The sequence below is a fragment of the Pseudopodoces humilis genome, chromosome 5 (genome assembly GCF_049639895.1).
Source record: "Pseudopodoces humilis isolate 2021_Gansu_Grassland_sample_001 chromosome 5, ASM4963989v1, whole genome shotgun sequence".
Taxonomy (NCBI): Eukaryota; Metazoa; Chordata; class Aves; order Passeriformes; family Paridae; genus Pseudopodoces; species Pseudopodoces humilis.
The window spans coordinates 53985779-54006477 of NC_142204.1; the positions used below are offsets into that span (position 1 = coordinate 53985779).

At 35.8% G+C, this 20699-nt stretch overlaps 1 protein-coding gene across 3 annotated transcripts; it reads left to right on the top strand.

The window, feature by feature from the left end:
* The first annotated feature begins 808 nt into the window (after nucleotides 1-808).
* Nucleotides 809-14228, top strand: MLC1 (modulator of VRAC current 1). 3 transcript variants are annotated; one of them, XM_005519211.2, is made up of 12 exons: nucleotides 809-938; nucleotides 1605-1788; nucleotides 3900-3989; nucleotides 6008-6061; nucleotides 6282-6383; nucleotides 7997-8098; nucleotides 8992-9063; nucleotides 9529-9645; nucleotides 10365-10421; nucleotides 11528-11650; nucleotides 12553-12720; nucleotides 13855-14228. In XM_005519211.2, exons 2-12 carry the CDS (start codon nucleotides 1609-1611, stop codon nucleotides 13927-13929), a joined length of 1140 nt encoding a protein of 379 aa, XP_005519268.1. In that variant the 5' UTR covers nucleotides 809-938; nucleotides 1605-1608; the 3' UTR covers nucleotides 13930-14228. The 3 variants fall into 3 exon arrangements, with proteins under 3 accessions (XP_005519268.1, XP_087911582.1, XP_087911583.1); XM_088055456.1 differs by lacking the exon at nucleotides 809-938 and adding an exon at nucleotides 1029-1082; XM_088055457.1 differs by lacking the exon at nucleotides 809-938 and adding an exon at nucleotides 1029-1082 and having other exon boundaries at nucleotides 12604-12720.
* The last annotated feature ends 6471 nt before the right edge of the window (nucleotides 14229-20699 follow it).

Sequence of the window (20699 nt, forward strand, 5' to 3'; positions counted from 1 at the left end):
ACAAACTGAGAAGTTGTGCTGTTCAAAAGTTTTTCTAGCATACTTTGGAGGTGATGCCCTTCAGAATACTGAAGATTTAATTGTGTCTTGGTTACAAGAGTGTTTAAAGTTTAGACAAAAGACCCTGTCATTGCTGTAGCTGTCAAGGTGCCAACATCTTCAAGATAAAAATGTCCTTTTTTTTCCCCCTTTTCATTGCTTAATAAGCAGGAGGACTGGATCCAATGTACGCTGGCCATTGCATGTCACTGCTGCCTGCTAGGTTTAAAATATGTTGTTTAGTCATCTGGGTCTTCTGTAAGTATGAATGACGGCATGATTGAAATGTGTGGGGTTTATCTGGGCACTCCAGAAGACCGGGGTCAGTGGAAAAAGATGAAGATGTGTTCTACAGTGAAAATAACGATCTTGACAGATTTCTAACCTCTAACTTTTGAGCTTCCCATCTTATACTGTAATACTTGAACTTTTATCTGTAGTTTTTTCTAGGAAAACATTGGGTACATTTTGCTCTTTTGAAACAAGAACTCATTTGTTAGATATTGCGGTCACTGGCTATTATGATAGCTAAAAGTGGTAAACTGTGAGGAAGCTTTTATTTAAGATGCTAAGTAAGGGGTAGTGCTCAAGTAAGAAAGAGACATGAAACTTTTAATTTGTTGGTCTGATTTGGAAGCAGCCCTATGAGATGTAGTACAGTCATTTTCTAGTGTGTTCTGTTAATTAAAATTCAGGAGGCATTTTCCTGTTCCCTGGCTTAACTGAAGTTCTTGCTGTGCTTTTGTTCCATATCTGAATAGATGTTGTTGAAAGCCAAAGTGTAAGGGAGAACTTTTCAAAGCCGGCATGACTCACTGAACGGTGAGAATATCACAAAGTGTACAGGCAGCTGTGTTCACAGGGCTGTTTTAAACTGACAGTTAACTTTTCAGTGGAAGGTAAGCACGAAGGTTTTTAACTGTTGAAAAATCTGCAGTAACTTAATTCTAATATAAGATACTCCTCATGGTATTTTAACAGATTGGCAAGCAGTGAGGTGAACAAAGAAGGATGAAATGAACAAGAGAAATGGTTGATACTGGGTAAATTAGAAACAGTTTGCTGTAGCTGAGTTATTGTGAGTATGTATGTTCATGAGAATCATAGGGAAGTCTGTCATTTTAGATAGCTGATAAAAAGTGTTGAAATAAAATGGAATTTATATTGAAACCTGCTTGATTATCTTTACTGTCCTAGAGTTGAAAAAGAGAAAAGCTTTGATTATTGAGGTATGCACTAACACCTCTAAAACTGGTTCTTAGATCTTGAAATAAAAATTGACTGAGGTATCAAAGATACACAAACTTTCAATTTATTGGTACTTATACTGCTGTACTATTATGAGCTGTGGCTGTAGGATGTAATTTAGATAAGGTGTGCAAGTAAGTTGTTAGAAAGCTTATGTATTTTGAAATGTCTAGTCCCTGATATTGCTTTTATTTTTTTTGTCTTGAATACACAAAAAAACCTAGTTGAGTATTGATCTGAGTATATGAAGGATCTAAATTATATTTTTTCTCTTTCTTTGTAATTTGCATTATTATTATTTAATTGCTCTCGTGAAGTGTTATGACCAGGGAAGAAGGTTACAGAGAAGAATTTAGCTATGACAGGATGCCAACTTTGGAGCGGGGAAAACAAGAGAATGGAAATTATATACCAGATATCAAATCCAGTGACCTTCAGCTGTCAAAGAGGCTGCATCCTTGCTTTAGTTACAAAACATGGATATTTTCTTTGCTGATGGGAGTAAGTACTTTAAATGATAGCAAATTTAAAACTACAGGTGAGGAGGTGAGGCCTTAGTGCCCAGAAATCAGTTGTTCTGTTTGACATAATTTGAAGACTAAGAATTTCATCACTGATGGTATTGAAAATAAATCTTTGTATAAACAGAAACATATTTAGCAAATTTGGAATGTAACAATTCATTGACTACTTGTATTCTTTGACTATATTTTTGCTAATCAGAGATGGTATATGAAGGCTTATTCTTATCATTGATATTAATCATATAAGAAGAGAATAAGTGCGGTAGTGATAAATATCAGCCCATGTGTATGTATAATGAGTGCCTTTTGGTAGAGTATATAAAGTATGTGGACCACATGCATTCTTTTAAAAAGATTTCTAACTATTAAATGCACTGTGGCTGCCATGATAACATTTTGGCATTAAAAATATGTGTGGTACTTGATTGCCACATTCATTTACCAGGGTTCAATAGCCACATAATAATTATATACTTGTGTTTCTTCCATGAACAACACAGTGTTTTGAATTTTTGTGTCACTGCTAGAATCACAGGATACTCATCTTGCATGTACATCATATGCTTCTCCATGTTCTGAGCCAAGTTAATTAAACTTCATTATAGCAATTAGAATTTGATGTTTTCTTTCTCTGTCAGCTTGTGTGTTTTGAAGTGTAATTTCTACTAAGAACTATGATTGTCTCACTTAATATGGTAATTGGTTGTTTTTGCACAGTGAGTAGAAGTATTGCCTTATTTTTGTGGAAACAGCTGAGCATTTTTTCCTTTCTGACAAACTGCAAGGCTTGGATTTCCTTTCAGATGTACCGTCACATGAAAAGAGAGCAAAAGAAGTGCTGGCTTTCTTTGCATGAAATTTTCACAAACTTATTTGTCCAAAGGGACAACTGTCTGTAATTTACTGAGTTGTTGTAGATTCTTGGACATAATAGTGTTTAATGATCATTTGCTGAAATCATAATATCAAGAAGAATGAATTTAATGGAAAAATAAAATGCAGATTTATTAATAAACTCTTAGATTAAATTCCAATTAGATTTTTATTCCAAGTGTTTAGTCTCTATCAACCCTTCTGAAAGACTGTCCAGAAAAGAGAGTCTGTACATAAGTCATAGTGAACAGAACAGTCTACTTCAGGCAGCAGTTGCGAACTGTAGAATGACATCAAAGTGGCTGATGGGCTGGTTTTGTGCAGAAACGATTTGATGAGCTTGAAGCACAATTTCAGCTTGTGATCCCATAGACTGTTCTTCCAGCCTGCCAAAATTCTGTGTGTGTGTGTGTTTATACATGCACATACGCTAGCTTTATTTTCTTTCTTTTTTTGACAAGGATGTTTTAAAGACCCCCAGTAATTTTCTAACATGAAAAGAATGCCCAATAAAACAAAAGAGCCATTCTGTCTCTTACCTTCCCCTGCCCCTTCAAAGAAATGCCTACTCAGAGGAATGACAAGGAAAACCAAAATAATGTTAGTAGAACACACTAATCGCTTGCAGAGTGCATAACTGTGATAGTTATGAAATAAACAGAAGACTTATTAAGTGAAGAGGAGCAGTTGAACATTTTTGGATGTGCTGCTGAATGAAAAAAGGAAGAGAGTTTGGAAGGATGCAGGAATATACTGGAAGAAACTTCATTAATGTATCCCAATACTATTGGGATATAATGTATCCCAATAACTGCTATGTTCCATTTGGCAATTTCCCAGCGGCCCATATGCATAATGAATGTTGTTGGAATCAAGCAAAGAATACAAAGTAGAGACATAGCTGAGGTTTCTGAAGCATTTCTACCACGAAACACTGCAGTTACCTTTTGAGTATTTTATTGAGTTATGTGCCAGGTCAGGACAAGATGCTTGATTTAAAAATGAACATTGTTCATTATTAGGTCTTGGTAACCAGCAAAACGTCTTCATGAGTCAGCATATTTTGATATTTTTCTTCAAATTTATTCACACAAAACCAGTATTTTTAAAAGTAACTCAGTTTGAAAGTGGCTGATTACTGATTTATGTCTGATAAGTTGCTTTTTGAAAGAACAGTTTTATTCATATAAATTTATTTTATTTGTTGCTTTTCAGACTTGCCTCCTTATTACTTCTGGATTTTCACTATATCTGGGAAATATTTTTCCATCTGAAATGGATTATTTACGTTGTGCAGCAGGTTCAGTAAGCATTCTTAATTATTTGCTGTGGCTGTTTGACAGCAAATGCAATAGTAAATAATTTTTGCGGGTTTATGTCTTCTAGTCTGTCTGTCTTTCTACTGCTAATTTTTTTCATGGAGGATTTAATTCTATTTAACAGTTCATTAAATGGATTTTCGTTGCATGGTTAAAGGAATAACAGTTGTCATAAAGACAGCTGGGTTTGTGTTACCATTTTTGTTAATCAGCTCACCACTGGTGTGCAGTATTAATCTGCTGAACAGTTTTTCTGTGCTTGATTTTAAGAAAATTTTCATTTCTATGTATTTGGGAAGTGTTCTGGCTATATATTATCAAACTGTATTTTGGATTGTATCTCAAAGTACTAATTTTTCAGTTTATTTTGCCATAATATTCAAGTACTGAAGCAGACTAAAGCTCTCTTAAATATTATTATTTTACTAGTAGAGTATGCATTAAAGATGGCTGACATTTTCCAGAGCTCAATGTGGTTTTACTATATTTTTAGGGGTGCATATATATGTTTACTGTATTATATGTGCTTAATTTGTGCTTTTCATAAGTAAGATTCATAAGATAAGTCTCTTGTACTTGTGTACTTTATGGCAGCATTATGTCATTGTTATTTTCTCAACTTGACTTATGCATCTGTTTTTAAGTCAGGTCCAAGACTAATGCTTTACTTGAAACAAACAAGTCCCAGGACTTGCTCTGTGAATGAGTTATCACTTGGGCTTCCTCTAAAGGTGTTAAAGTTGGAGGAGTTTTTGAAATCAGTATCTTCACAGATACCTTATTCTCTGCAACATTAGTGTTAGTTACTGAGATGTCTCTTTCTCTACCCTGGATCTTGACTCTTTGAACTTCATGTTTAAAAGTTTCAAAAGACCTGGTAGATCTTTTGATGCAGAAGGTCATGACACTGGGTTTGAAGGTGTATGTTTGGTGCCTGTATGTGAGGAAGGTATTAGAGTTCCTACTGCAAATGATGGTGTCAGTGCAGTTAGAAGAGCCTAGAGAGATTTGTAGCCAGCTGGCCACTGAGTGTCTCATGTAGCCTGAATTGCTCTCTAGACTTTCACCATCTGGACTAGTAGCTGGATTCAGTTGCCTAAACATAGTCCTGAGTGTTCTAGAGATTCCTGTGTATCCAGGGCATAAAAGGATGTTTTAATAATGTTCAGTAAAGGTCACTTAGGTGTTAAGGAAGCGCTGCCAGGAATTTTACATATCAGTATTAATCTCTTTATAGTGTTCTATTGTTAAGCCATCAGTGTTCAGATGTGTGGGAAGAGAATTAGAAAAGTGGCATTTATTGCATGATTCATTATTTAACATAAGAACATTTTTATTATAATTTTAGTAGGCATTTGTGTAAAATAGAGTTGGATCTGTAATGGAGCCATGTCTGTTGTGGTGGGGAACAGCTAAGGGATAGAGAAATTACTTTATGAGACTTCATTTGTGCATGACTGTTCCATTTATCTTTGCCCTCAAGTATGGAAACAGTTCCCAATGAACAGATTGGACATCCCAGGCACAATTCTCTAAGTGTATCTTGACTCAGCAGATTTTCACAAGGTTCTTCAGAACTGTTTTGGGATTGGGAAAATTTTAGCATAAACAACCAGGATGATGTCTGTTTAAACAATGCAGATCCAGTTGGGGAGTAGCACTGTTTTCTCCTGCTTAAGGATCTTAGGCCTTCTAGAGTTAATTTAAACTAACAAAGGCATGAAATACCTCATGAAAGACTTTCTTTCTTTCAGTCATCATGTTATGCTGGGTAGTTAGTAAAAACTGAGGGATGTGGAAAGTATATTTAAACTTCTTGTAATCCTCAGACACTAGCAGATTAATGACCATAGTCAAGTGACACATTTTCTTCAGAGTTTCTGATCTTCTGTTTGTCTGAATGTACTGAAATAGGAATTCAGACACATAAAATACATCTATAGAAGTATATATAAAATTAATTGTGCAGAAGATCCCACTAGTCTTCTCTTTTAATTTTCCCAGTGTATTCCTTCAGCAGTTGTGAGCTTTGCTATAGCAAGGAGTAAAATTAATGTGGTAAGTATAAAACTTCAGTATCAATTTTATCTCTCTCTCCCCATCCCCCTGTCCCACTCTCTCCTTCTTTCCCTCTATATCCATCCATCCATCCATCCATCCATCCATCCATCCATCCATCCATCCATCCAGTCTATCTATGTATGTCTGTGTGTATGTGTGTTCATATTCCCCCCGTGTTTAAAATGAGAGAGAAACACATTTTGAAACTGTTTTTCAGATACCAAATTTTCAGATTCTATTTGTCTCTACATTTGCTGTTACAACAACATGTTTAATTTGGTTTGGATGCAAACTTGTCCTCAATCCATCAGCTATAAATGTAAGTTACTAAAACAATTACTAATTGTGATTCATTTATCTTTGGTAAAAAACAAGGCGGGGTGGACATTAGGTGGCTGGAGATCACAGGTCATTACTTTGCTGCCAATATTCCATGTTCCTGCTTGGTCTGTGAGGAGAGCTCATACAGCAGTAACTACATTTCTCTTTGCCCAACGTTAGTTCCCTGAAATAATATTCACAAGAATCTAATTTATTTCCTGTTAATTTTTCAATTTTTGTTATTTACTTCTTATACCTAGGACTAAGTGAGATAGTCCATCAGTTTAGTTACAGTGCTTCTCAACTCAAACTTGTGCATCTACTTGGCACTGCACTGCCAAGTATGACATGTGGCCTTGCCAGCTCACATCAGTATTAGCTCTGTGTCAAAACATGTCTAAATCATGGGAATTTATAATCTGGATTAAATTGTTCTACAGACCACACATTTGAAACCTCTTGTTTTGCCTAACAATTCCTGGATTCTTCATTGTAGCACATTTTCTAGAAATTTACCACAATGACATTTACTGCTGTTTGTGGAGTTAGTACAACTGTACAGTCTGTTTGGTACAGCAAAGCACATAGTTACAATTATAATTTCCTAAGCAAAAGTGAATTTCAGCATCCAAAAAAGCCTCCTAAATCTGCCACTTACTGCTTTTTTCAAAAAAACACATGCTGCAAGATATGTGTCAGAGAAAGACTGAGATTTCATCATCAACAAAGTAGGTCTGACGTGAGAAAACAATATAAGTTGTTGAACAATGGTTTGCTGTAATTGTATAGGTTTGGAATAGTGTCAGGTCTTCCTAGACTTTTGGTACTTTGCCCCAATGGCCTGACTGACTACCAGATGTTTTCTTGGGCTGTCAATGGAACAACATGGTGCTTCTGAAGACAAGAAAGGGAGATCCACTTTGCCTCACTTGTGTGCCTCTGGAAATGGTTCAGTCCATGTAGTGTAGGTATCTACCTCTTTTCATGAGAATAATAAGGAGCAAAAGAGCAACGTTAAGTATTGCATTCACTTTCTTGTCTCTTGAATATGAGCAATGGCAGCATCCATGTTTTTGCACAACAATGTAGTCTGTGAGAGTCATGAAACCACGAAGAGTGTCTGTGAATGCTTTACCAGCTTTACCACTGGGATCCTTGGTGCAGTTCTTTGATTTGTATTTTCATTCAGCATCCTATATGGTACTGCATCATTTGGAATTGCAACCTAGGAGTTGCAACCTGTGGCCCTCCTTCCCCTGAGAATCTTCCATTAGTTGCTACAGCGTTCTGGTTTCACATGGAAGGGCCTGCAAAAAGCAAATGTACCCAGAGAACACTCCCTTATCAAAAGCTTCTCTTCCAGAAGATAGTGATAAAATCTTCAGGCAGAATATTTCCATAAATTAAGTAAATGTTTCTTTCTTAGGGTAGGCATTTTGAGTATTATGTTCTTGAAGTTTGAAAGAAAATAGTTAACAAAGTATGTAATCAGTAGGTGTGTCTAAATCTGACAGAAACTAGACAACCTGCCTAATCGTGCTAGACTCAGCCCCTTCCTTTCTTTTTAATATGGGAGACATAACTCATTTATATCTGGGATTTTACTGACAGATAAATTTCAACTTGATTCTACTTATTCTGCTGGAAATCTTCATGGCAACTACTGTGATCATTTCAGCTAGGTCTACTGAAGACTGCTGTACAAGAAAGAAAGTAGGTACCCTTAAGGGTTGTGCATGTTAAAAAATATTCCATTTTCCTGTATTGCATATGCTGACAATTTATTGTCAACTCCAGTATACAACTTTGTCAACTCCAATATATAACTTTGCATGCTAAAACTATATTTTAACTATAAATAAGATGTTACTAAACTAAACATCTTTCTTCTGTCTTTTAAAAGTGCAATGACCCCTCTACAAAATTACCTGTGTTGAAAATTATACAGTACAGAGTTCTCTGAATACCTTATGAATGGGCATGGCAAATGTTTTATTTCTGTTTTGTAGAATGAAACTTGATAACTTTTATGTATGCAAGCAATACCTTTTTGAAGCCTGATGTAGAGAAAGTATTTGTCTTGTATGCCAGTTTGGTGGTATCTGGACAACAAATCTTGGCTTCGGGATTTGGGGCTATTGATAAAATTTTCTTTATTCACAAGTGCTTTCCCAAACCCCACCCTTATTTTTCTGCAAGAATACTTTTAGGTAAGAATGAAGCAAACATGTTATGCCATTGGAAATACAGATTGATAAAGTTGTGTAGAGCCCTGTCCTACTTTGGCTCTTGCTGATCCAGATCTGTAAAATCTGAAGGCTTGGGAAGAAAGTATATTCTTTGAAGGTGAAAAAGGGAGAAAAGATGACAATATTTCATTATTGAATGGTGGCTGTGGAACAGCTAATCTGGAACTAATGAATTTGGTTTTAATGGAATTGATGTGGTCTGACACTGGAAAACACCATGATGTGTCACTGTCACCTCTTCTGGGCCAACCAGATGTTGCATATCACTGTTAGGATCTGTAACAGGTTGTACAAGATACTAGAAAGAAATGTATCACTTTGTATATTTTTTATCATGATTTTTTTATTCCCCTCTAGAATACTGCATATGACAGTGCCATTGTTTTGAGCAATGTCAGCTTTCCTGCTCGAATTCTGAAGTCATACTCAGTAAGAAAACCATTGCTTCATTGAATCAATTTATTACTTCTTTCTAAGTGCGAAGGTTCTTTAAAGCCAGGAGGAGATCAGTGTAGTTAAGAACTGAAAGAATGCAGATAAAAATGAGAGATGTATAGTAAAATATTTCCTTTTAGAAGACTGCAAGATAAATCATAACTGCTCTTTATTATGGGAAGGAGCCTACTTAATGATTTAAGGATAAATGTTATAAACTGAACTATTATTCAGGGGAGATAATAAATGAAAGCATAAATATTTATAATGAAGCCGATCTTGTTTTCACTTAAGTTAGCTAGCATTTTGCCATATTTTAGATTTTGAAAACATAGACTTCATGACTAGATACTAGCATAAATGAATTTATTCTTTCTGTTGAGGTCCTTTCTATATGCAAATAGGAAATTCTGCATTCAAATACATTTTAAATAATTTATGTGCTCTTATTTGTTTTAGGTAATTGAGGTGATTATTGGAATTTCATCAGTGTTTGGTGGAATAATTGCTTTGAATATGGATGTTCTAGTCTCAGGTCCATACCTCTCAGTGACATTCTTTTGGATCTTAGTTGCTGTAAGTAATGCAAATGGGAGCTACGCTTTAAAAACAATGGCTTTTATTCAGTGGTTTTTTTTTTTGTTCACTTTTCTCCTCCCTACTGGAGTATTTACTTGGCTCTATTACTGTTTGGGAATTGCTGCTTAGCAAATGAATTAGCACTTCAATATTCTGAATATATTTATGCAATATTTTATATCTGTTTTGGTATGCAATACTTTAGTAAAGCGTTGTGATACATTCTCAGTCCTCAATTCAGTAAAATGGAAATAAGTATTAAAACAACAGTATTAGAAGTGAGGTGTTTTGTCAAAAAAAAGTTGTAGGTTTTGGAATATTTCAGGCTGCAAAAGAAAAAAAATTGAGTTAGTTTTAGCATGGTAGAACCCTTAGAACATCTTATTTAACCTCTCAGTTTTAACTGTTTTAAAAGTCTGAGAGTGTGCTTGGTAACCCTTATCCCTAATAACAGTCTGTACCAAGGAACAGTAGATTCAGACAAGATGTGCCACCCTGCTTGCCACGAAGGAACTGATTGAGAAAGAAAACAGTGGCCATAAGGTTTATGTATGTCTATAAAATCCCTTTGTATTAAGTGGAAAAAGTTCATAAACAAGCTTTTCAGCATTCAGAATTCACAAAAAAAGGCTGTGAATAGTGGGAATTACTGTAATTCAATTGTAATTTTTGTAATTTTCAACTCAATAAATACTTCATTACACTCTTTTGTTTAGTGCTTTCCAAGTGCTATTGCAAGTCATGTAGCTGCTGAATATCCAAGTAAATGTCTGGTAAGTGTGTAAAATTCTTGGATTTTATCATTAGGGTGGATTAATGCTAAAAAAGTCTGCCTGATAGTGGGCACTAATCAAGTCTGCTCACTTGTTTTTAGCTGCTTCTACAAAATGTGTCAGAAATACATAGCAGAAGTCTTAGCTAGTATCCCTTAAAAGAACTCTGGTAGCTTCTTTGGAGGCTTAATTTCATCAGTTCCAGAAAAGAATTTGAAGAGTTTGTTTGGTTTTTGGGTTTTTTTTTTTTCTGTTTTGTTTTTTTGGATTTTTTTGAAGGGATTCCTTGGGAAAAGATATTATTATAGAAAAATTACATGCCTCATATGGTATGCCAAGAACTGTTCTCAGGCTTCTGCAATGAGGTTCCCTTTTTCTCTCATTATCACTTGTGGTTTCTGAAAGAAGAAAATTAGGTGTGCAGGCTGTGCTGGACCTAGATCCTATTTTAAACAAATTCTTCATCTTCGTGATTAGCAACAAGAACTAATGATATTCAGTAGAGTGCATTTAATCCTTGAATGTCCTAGATGTGTAGTTAAGGCGCCTTAAAGTATCTGTCATAGTCACATAGTCATGTGACTATATTTAAGTGAGTAATGAGCCATATTGAAGTCAGAATATAATCCTGTAGGGGTGTTATTTGAATGAAACTCAACTTCTGTTGTATGGCAATGAATTTTCCTCAGGGCACTTAAATTTATTTGCGTAAGATTTTTTTTAGGCTGCAAGTCTGCAATATCTGTTGTTGATTCTTACTTCATATAAATTGAAGAATAAATGGTGGCTTCTACACTAGTTCTCCAGGGTGGCTATTGCTTCCTCTATGTGGATATGGAAGGCACTTGTAAAATAAAAAAAATGTCATCATCTATATTGAATGAAAAATTAATTACAAGCCAACAGTGTTTTGGCTAGGAAACTTAGGTTATTCGAAGCTTGCTTCTGTATCTCCATGAAATGTGGATGGCTTAGTGTTTATCTTTCATTTGTAATCCAACATAGTTTTATACACTTCTGTTATGCTTGCTTCAAGGAGATATAGCTCACAAACCGGAGTTAATTTTTTTAGATTATTATTTAACATTTATTATCTTATTTTTTAGGTTGAGGTCCTGATTGCCATTAGCAGTGTTACCTCTCCTTTGTTGTTCACTGCTTCTGCATACTTATCCTTCAGTATCATGCAAGTTGTTGACATCTTTAAAAGTTACCCACCTGCCGTTAAAGTATGTGTTTTTATGCAATTGAAAAATTAACCTCTATATGTTACAGTACCAAGGTACTAGTAAATTAGGGAATATATGAAGACAGGGTATTGCATTATAAAGATTGATTGAAACATTATAGAAATTATTTAAAAACTACTGTTTAATTTATGATATAATTGGAAGTATGTTACATCTATTGGCACCCTGGAATTGTAGTTTTAAAAAGACAGGATGTTATTCTAAAGACACCGTAAAAATAATTAATATATGGAGTGCTAGGCTCCTTGAAGCTTTTATAATTTCTAGTATTTAAGTAAAAGATTCTAGGTTTCCTTGAAGAGTACATTTTTCTGCTTCTTAGGATGTTTACCAAAGGAGCACGAGGTTAACAGCAAGGCAGAAAAAGAATGGTAACTTCATTGGCAAGCAGGGCAGTCCTACAGCACCCCCCAAAATAGTAAAGCAATGGCTACTACCAGCCATAGTAGCCAGGTTCAATCAATGGTTCAGTGATTGCCAGGTAAGTCCACAGTATTGAGACAGATCCAAGGTCATCCAGGAACTCAGGTCAACAGGGCAAGGTCAGAGCCAGCAAGGTACAAGGCCAGGCCCAAGCATAGCTGTGACATTGCTTAGCTCAGAACTAGCAGTAAGACACTATTTCAGTTGATAGTTTCCTCAATTCTGTCCTGTTTCCAGAGGAAAAGATAATTTGGAAAATTAACATTTTCTTAAAAGTTACCAGTCTCTTTTACTTTCAGCAAACTCAGGCACTAAAATTTTATTTTAAACTTTATGCTGAAATAAACCGTAAATTATAATTTGATTTAAGAAGTCTAGATAGGAATCTTAAAAGTATAGAGATGGAAACATCATAAAATATTCTATTCAAGTAGTTAACAACATCTGTCTATTTTCAGCAATCTTATGATGTACTCCTGTTGCTTCTGATGTTGATGCTCCTAATTCAGGCATGCCTTACTATTGGAACTGTAATACAGTGTGTGAATTACAAGACAAAAATGAAACTACAAGATTCAGCATGGACACCATCACAGGTTAAAAAACAGGAATACAGAACAACAGAGGTTTGTATTTATATCCAGTAGAAAATTTGAAAATATCTATTTTAAAATAGGTTTTTTTTGTAATGTTTTGTGGTCTTAATTCAGAACACAATTAAAAGCTGTTCCATGAAACTTAATTTTGTAATCAAGAGATAATAGTTTCCTGGTTAGATGATAACTGGGCATGATGTAGGGCACAGAGCTGTACCTCTTTGGCTTTCCTCTGCTGCACAGAGCTAGACCCTGCATCCTTAAAGATTCTGAGAGAGTAACTCATGCTTACTGCACTAGAAGGAGAGTGCTGGGTTCAGTCCAGCCAGCACTGGATAGAAAGCACTGGGAAGAGAAACTTAGTCAAGTCAGTAAAGAGCTGCTAATGGAAAGTGGAAGTTTTGGAATTAGGCCCCTGAGACTGCTGAGAATATTTGGTGCAGATTGCTTATTTTCTGGATCTGTGTCCTGAGACTTAGGTTCTGTATAAAAGATGAAGCATAAACTGCAAATCACATTTTGGAGCATGGGTCATGGTGTGGCTAAACAGACCTCTGCTGGGGATTATTTACAAAAGTATTCCTTGAGACACTGAGAAATTAGGCATGAATTGAATGCTAAAAGGATCACTGTCTCTGCAAAAGCAACACTTTTTTGCTTACCTTATAGTATTTAAACACATAAATAATGTTATAGGTGAAGTTGCAAATCCCTTTGGCTTCTCAGAAGTCTGTGTTCTTAGGCAAGGCCTTACTTTGCTTGCATGTATATAGGTAAATCTTGCTTCAGTTGCAGCACAGGGGCTGCTTCTGGCTTTGGGGTTAAAGGGTTAGGTGCAAAAGCTTTCAGTCATATTTAAGAAAAAAATCTTGAAAAAATGTCTTAAGTAACATGTTTAAAACAGGAATTTGGCCAAGTTTCTTAGACCCAAATGTTTCAAGTATTATACAATTTACACTGTTATTTTTTATATGCTGAAGATAAACTGTAATATACAAAACTATACAATTTACAAATGTATAGAATGTTTTAATAGCTCTGGCTATAACTATTCATGTTTGCATTCTCCTAGCTTCTCTCAGATATTTTTATTTGCTTGAACTTCAGTTTTTGATCAAAACATTTTTTAATGTTTGCATTTTTCTGATTTTTTTTTACTTCTAGGTTTCCAATAATACCTTAAAGGATTTTGACAAAGATAAAGCTTGGAAAGCGGTTGTGGTGCAGATGGCTCAGTAGTTTGGATTCTACAAATGCAACCAACACAGCACAATCCAATAAGATAAATCAAATGTTTGAATTAAGGTTTAAAAACTTTTCCATTTTTAAACAGCAATATAGTTGCAGCTGTAGGAGCCATGGAATAACACAGTAAATGATGTATCTTTCTAATAATTTTAAAATTCATTGATAATATTTTTAACACATCTGTCTTTTCTGTTGGTGTCTGTAGGCTAGTGTTTAGAAGATACCTTTAGAAAAAGGTAATGAGTCATATGGATTTATGCTGATGGCAAGGTAAAATATTGCAATATGTAGTAGGCTTCATATATTTGCAAGAGATTGTTATAACTGCAGTTATGCAGTCAGTGTGACTGATAAATGCTTTTGTAAAGTTATGAGTACAAGTCATAATTGATGTTTTTGCTTATACTTCACTTTTGTAGGAGTTGTAAAGTTGTTCTGCATCTTATTGCTTTTATATAAATAAAAGTCTTTATTATGTGGAAACTCAAGAATGTGGATTGACATTCTAATCCAAGTGGTCACAACAAAATATTCTTTCCCATTAATCTTCAATTTCTGGACTGCTAAAAGGGGAAGAGGCTTTTTCTGAGTGCTGGGACACATAAGCTGCTAGTCAAAGCAAATCATCCAACAAACAGAGCAATTGGCCAAGTAACAGGAGATACTAATGACAATGAAAGAAGGTTTTAAAATTTTTTATTCTTAGATATATTACTTTTCATTTATTTATATTCCTAACTATCTTTAAAACCTATGAAATGTAGCTGCCCTGAAACAAGGGACACCCCCCATATAGATTACCTTTTCATATAGCTGAACTATGTGTATGATTGGGTAGATTTCAAACACTATTAGAATTTCCATGTTAATAGGAATTCTGGTGTAACCAGGGTGATAACTTCTGACAAGGTGGTGAGGTTATGTTTTTCTTGTTTTATTGTGTTTTGAGAGGTAGACTTTGAAGTTCATTCTATTTTTAATCTGAAATAACTCAGATTATTTGTTCAGAGCATGCTGCAAAGCTTAACTCTTTGCTTTTGAGAAGGAGAAAGAAAGAGAGAAAGGTGTGTAGTGTGTGGAGCCTTTCAGGTACACGAGAATGTTTCTTTTAATTTTGGAAAAGCTGCCAGTTATTATGGGATTTCAATACATAGAGGGTACTCTTTCAAGTTTAGAGCAGTGCTATTTAAGAGCATGTATCCAGCAGCCTCCCTATCCACCTAAACACAATAGGGTGTGCTTTTGGTCCAGACTACTACATCAGCAACCACAGGCTGCAGCTGCTATTTCTTAAATATTGCAAAATTTCATGGTGGTACTTGTGTGAACATTCTCTCAACATAACACAATTAATTGTGTATCTGCTAATTTACTGTATATCTGCTAGAATCCTGCCAATTTTACAAGTAGGAAAAGTTAGTGTTTGATGATACACTATTTTTTTGAAAGTTGCAAAGAGATAGTGACAGTTCTACCTAAAAATAAACATCTGACTTTCTAAATCTCATGCATGAAACTGGATAAAGACTGTAAACACTGTAGAAGTTCTACATGAATCATTTAAAGTGAAAGGATTTTAATATATAGAATAGTGTGAACGTAACTTAACTGTTTCCTTAATAGTTTGTTTTACTTTATGTGGTAAAACACTTTGCCTTTGTTTAACTGAATCTGTGGCTTTAAGAGATTGTTTTTTATGTTTTTAGTCAAGTGAAGATTTGCTTTGGTTATCCAGGTTAGATATAGGTAGATACTACTTTTGTAAATTATTTGGATGGGAAAAGAAATTAACGGAAGTTGCACAGCTGATAGAATTCCCTTTCCGCAAAATGCTTATACCAACAAAACAGGCAAAAACACTTTAACCTCCTTTTGAGTCAAAATGGCTTGAGGTGCTCTCTTCTAAACAGTGAGAGCCTTTTAAGCAGCTCCTGGTTCTATGTTTGTTTTGGTTTTTTATGTTTTTTGGGTTATTTGGGGTTTTTTTTGTTATTTTTTGTGTCATGAGTGACTATGAAGAAGCAAAGTATATAAAATAGGAGATATTTGCATTTCTATTGGGGAACTAAAGTGTTTTAATAAGAAGTTAAGAAAATAGAATTCATCAAAAAGAAAGAGAAAAACTAAATAGGCTAAAAAGGATGATTGAATTAAAATTTGGATTGACCCTGGATAATGGTTGAGATGTGTGACTGTATCTGGGGTTTTTTTAGTCATCTCAGATTAACAAGGGTAAGGAATGGATGGGAAAAAAAAAGAAGAGATTGTAATAGAGCTGCCAGCCATAGATTCTGCCTTCTAGTGAAGATGAACATCCCAGGGCTCCCTGCCTGGCTAGGGCTCCCTTCCTGCTGTGTTCAGCACAGCAGAGACTGGACGATCTGCCAGGTGCAAGACTTCTCTCTGCATGCCTGGTAAACAAGGAGCCCCACCATGGAGACCTCTCTGGAGGCTGAATTTTGTCATACCCTGCAAGAAGAAAAATCATGGAGGTAAGAGGCACGCTTTTAAAATCATAATTAATGCAGGGCTAGCTACTGATATGAAAAGCATTTCTCAGGCAGAGAAAGTTTCACTGTAAATCTCATCAATGTTTTTGTAACTCAGAACAACACCCCCCGCATATGCCTTTCTTTACCAAATGATTTTTTGTATTGATGTTTGGCACAGAGTAAATCTTGATAGCTTGAAGCTTTGATTAGAGTCTGCTAGTAGATGATCTGTTTCCACAGCCCAGCTAGAAAAACTGTTAAAAGGACAAAAATCATATCCCTGTCTGAGGTCAGCTTGGTGAGGTAAATGTGTGTGCCATGTTGGAAGGGTTTCTGCTTGGAAATGTGCCATTTCCTGCCTTGCTGGGTATCACTAGAATTAATGCCATGGGCTACTGCTTACCAGGAGTTAAAAAAAATAATCCAGGGTAAAATAAAGAAAAAAATGAGAATGAAGCATCTCCTGAAGAAAAAATAATTGTGTGCACATGGTGCATGAATGATTTATTTTTAGTTGCGACCCTTCCACATGTGCTAATAATTCCAGTTTCTCTGAGCTTTAAGTTCATGAAAGTATAAATTATATGTAAAATTTTTTGAGAATTGTGAATACGCTTTATTTTTATTACCGTTTTACTTTTTTCTATTTAAATTTTTTTGAACACTCAAGTTTTAGTTTTCTTCTTAAATAATTTTATTAATTTCATAGAGGTCTAAAATGATTTTCTTTATTCATTTAAAAATACATTTTCTTCATTTTATTCTTTAATAATGCACGGGACTTTTAGCAACCTAAGTAGGAACTAGATTATCTTTAAAATCCCTTCTAGCCCAAACCACTTTGATTGTATGATTCTAATCTTAGGAAAGGAAAGTCTTCAGCATCTGAGGGATGTACCTAGGTTGTAAAAGTGCACCTAAGGTGCTGCCTACTGCAATGATTGCCTTCATTGCTGACTACTTGAGAGTTTTGAAGAAAAGGGATGGGGTGGGAGAGGAGAGTGAGGGTCCCCTTGAATCCCATAGATGAAATGAGTAGTGGTTGTCTTTGGACAGTGAATCAGTAACTTGTTGAATACAGAAGCACTGGGCGGCTTCTGTTTCACCAGCCTGTCTTGTGTCTCTCTGGGGTATAGGTGCCCTACTAGTACCTCTGCTGCATACCTGTCCTGGCTGCACAGGCTCACTCTGGACAGGAGATAGAGGCACACTCCCAGAACAGTGCAGTTCCAAAGCAGCTCTGAATCCCTTGTGAGTATTTTGTTGTGATGACAGTAGCACCTCACACTGTTCCACTCCAGAACATGCCCAGCATGACAAGAAGCTGAAGTTATAAACAGCTGTCCTATGGTTGATTGAGTGTTCCTGAGGCAAGATGTCTGTTGTCTGGAGCAGGCAATACAACTTCACACAGAGCTAAAATAATAGCCAGGGGACTGTTGTAATATGGTATGTGTGCCTGTGTTGGTGAAATTGGGAAGTATGTAGGGATATGTCACAGGATCCTCTTGCAAAACAGTGTGAATGTGGCTATTGTGCTCCAAAGGAGGCTGGGACTTCTCCAATATGGATGTGACAGGGACATGCCTTCCAGCATAGAAATTGATGTTAATTTAACAAAGTCAAAAAATAATGTAGCCAAAGCAGAAATCTCTTTGGAGTTCTGTGCTTAAACTCCAACACATTGGGTCACAAAATCCATTTCTGGCTGCTTAGGTATGTCTGGTGATGCATCTGTCCTAACTTTCATTTTCAAATCTTTTGTGTACACACTTGACCAGTGGTGGAATTATGTTCTCTTTTGAAGTGGGCCAAGTAGGTATTCAAGCATGCAAAATTTGTGAAGACAGAGACTAGTTTAGAAAAAGGTACCTGAGCTGATGTTCCAGAGATCAAACTTGACCAAAGAGAAAATGGGGAATGCAAAATACTGGATTTCACTCTGTACTCTAAGGTCTACCTCTGCATTTTATTAAAAACCCCCTGAGCAACCAAGCCACCGTGCTGAAATGTGCAAGATTTGGACACAAACCTTCTTGGACTGTGAAATGTTTAGATTCTGGCTTCTCTGTGTTCTTGACCAGTGCTCTAATAAAGATTTAGGGTGCAAAATATCTGTATTACCAAAGTGTAAAGGGAGGCTCTTCCTATTAAGGGTTTTTTAAGAGTCTTTTTACTGAAGATGGAGGAAACATTGGTAGAAGCAGAATAGTGTTTTTTGCTATTGTCTATTCTTCAGGGATAAGGTAGTGAAAGCATTAAACTAAAAGAAAATGTGGATTAAAATATAGGTAAGGTGTAGTAAGTAACAAGGACTAAAAGACATCTGTTAGAAAGAAATTATTTTCAAAACTATGATCAAGAATTAGAGTTCCATTTGAGCAGGGAGCCTAAGAGATATTGTTTCTGTAAACTTTAAATCCATCAATGCTTCTACATAACTGATAGTTTTCAAAACATGTGACATGGGTCAATTATACTGCCCAGCTTTTAGTGAGAATCTTAATGGGGGTTCTGAAATATGATGTAATATAAACAGTGGATGAACACAGTAATTCGAGAATACAAATTATGCAGGAACAGTAAAGTAGCTACTTTAGACATGATTTTTAAAAAAGGTTCAAATGAAACAAATAACAATAAGGCTGTTGCCTGTTGAACTTAGTAGCAGCTTCAGTCCACACAGAAACTGTCTTGACTGAAACACTGTTCTGCATAGAAAGAGCACATTGTTAGAACTGTGCTATGATTGACTTTATTCAGAATGTGACAGAGGTGCCCTAAGGAATATCAAAGAGAATAAAATTTCATCAGGTGAATCACACCATTAATTTATGTGGAAACTAGAGGTAACACACTAAGGAGAGTCAAAATGGCATTTGCTAGAGAGTAAAACATCCTTGAACTGGCCACTCCTGAATAGTGTCTGCAGGACCCCCATCTTACAAAAGGGTATAGTAAAAACATACCCCTTTTGAGTATAAAGAGGTATATTACTTATCATAAAAAATATAGGGGAGGTATGCTAGAAAAAAAATACTGCTGTGACTATTTTGGCAAAAGTGAGATGAAAATGGATATTCTGTATTTTTTTAAGGCAACAAGTGGGAACCCATCTGAACTATTTGGAAGCAGTTTCAAAGTCCAAACAAAGCCAATAAACATAGTTTAATTGTACAACTCATTGCTCCAAGAATTTTTGAAAATCAAAAGGATGAATTGATGCAAAGGGTTGTTTTACAAATACATTTAAGAAAGTTCCAGAAGCAGCTCTTAAAACCAGTGTTGTGTATGTGGCTTTTGGTTCAGTAAATCTGTAAGATCCAGGTCATTGGAATTTGTCAGCATACATATTAAAATAATCCACGGAAGCAGAATATTTAACTTCTTTCTTATTTCTTCTAAATATTTTTTACTGATCCTCTTAGGCACAGGAAAATGGACTCAGCAGATTTTTGACCTCGAGTATTTTTGTGCACAAATGTGTCACATCCCACTCCTGTGAGTACTCAGGATTCATTGACGCCTGTGGTTAAAGTTTTCCTGGACCTATTTGGTAATGGGCCAGGGGGCTTTGAGCATATTTTGGTGGTTTCAATCAACCTCTGCTGTATTCACTCTTCCTTGATAGCTCCTGACTCCTCCTTGTCATCAGTTCTGTGCTTTGTGTGGTCACCATGGACCAGAACAGGTAAGTGGGCCCAGAAAGGTGCTGCCCTACCTCCATAGGGCCCCCCTTTTCAGGGGTTTCACTGTTCTATCAGTGGCCCATCAGTGTTTGAGGTATAGCAACACATTAACTCCTTAATGTGCAAGCTTCTATAAGATGACAAAACTTTGTTTTTTAACCAAAACATTTAAATTACATTTTGTTCAGTATGGTGATGCTGCTTATCTATAAAATAGTCTTCTTGGAAAATTAGCAAATGAAGTATCTGGAATACAAGTACAGTAGATACATTGGCAGAGTAGACCTATTTTACATGCAAAGCCAGATCCTAGTGGATGCTGTTAGTTGTGTATTCCCAACTGTAACTGATGTAAAGGGTTTTGTAACAGCACTGAGTACTTGGGTCCTGGCACTGTCCTACTGAAAGATATCTCTCAGTGGTGAGAAAGCCCTCTCTGTGGAGGAAAACTCCTTATTCCCCTTAAGCATATTATATTTAGTCTCCATATGAACCAGAGAGTGTGTTTTTGGAATACTTGTTCCTTACAAAGGGTAACGGGACTGTGTGAAATGTAGCATCCAGAGAGGCATTCCTGGGC

Coding starts and splice junctions, on each gene's coding strand:
- MLC1 (XM_088055456.1), top strand. Junction 3,990..6,007: donor TACGTTGTGCAGCAGGTTCA/GTAAGCATTCTT, acceptor TAATTTTCCCAG/TGTATTCCTTCAGCAGTTGT. Junction 9,064..9,528: donor GAATTCTGAAGTCATACTCA/GTAAGAAAACCA, acceptor TATTTGTTTTAG/GTAATTGAGGTGATTATTGG.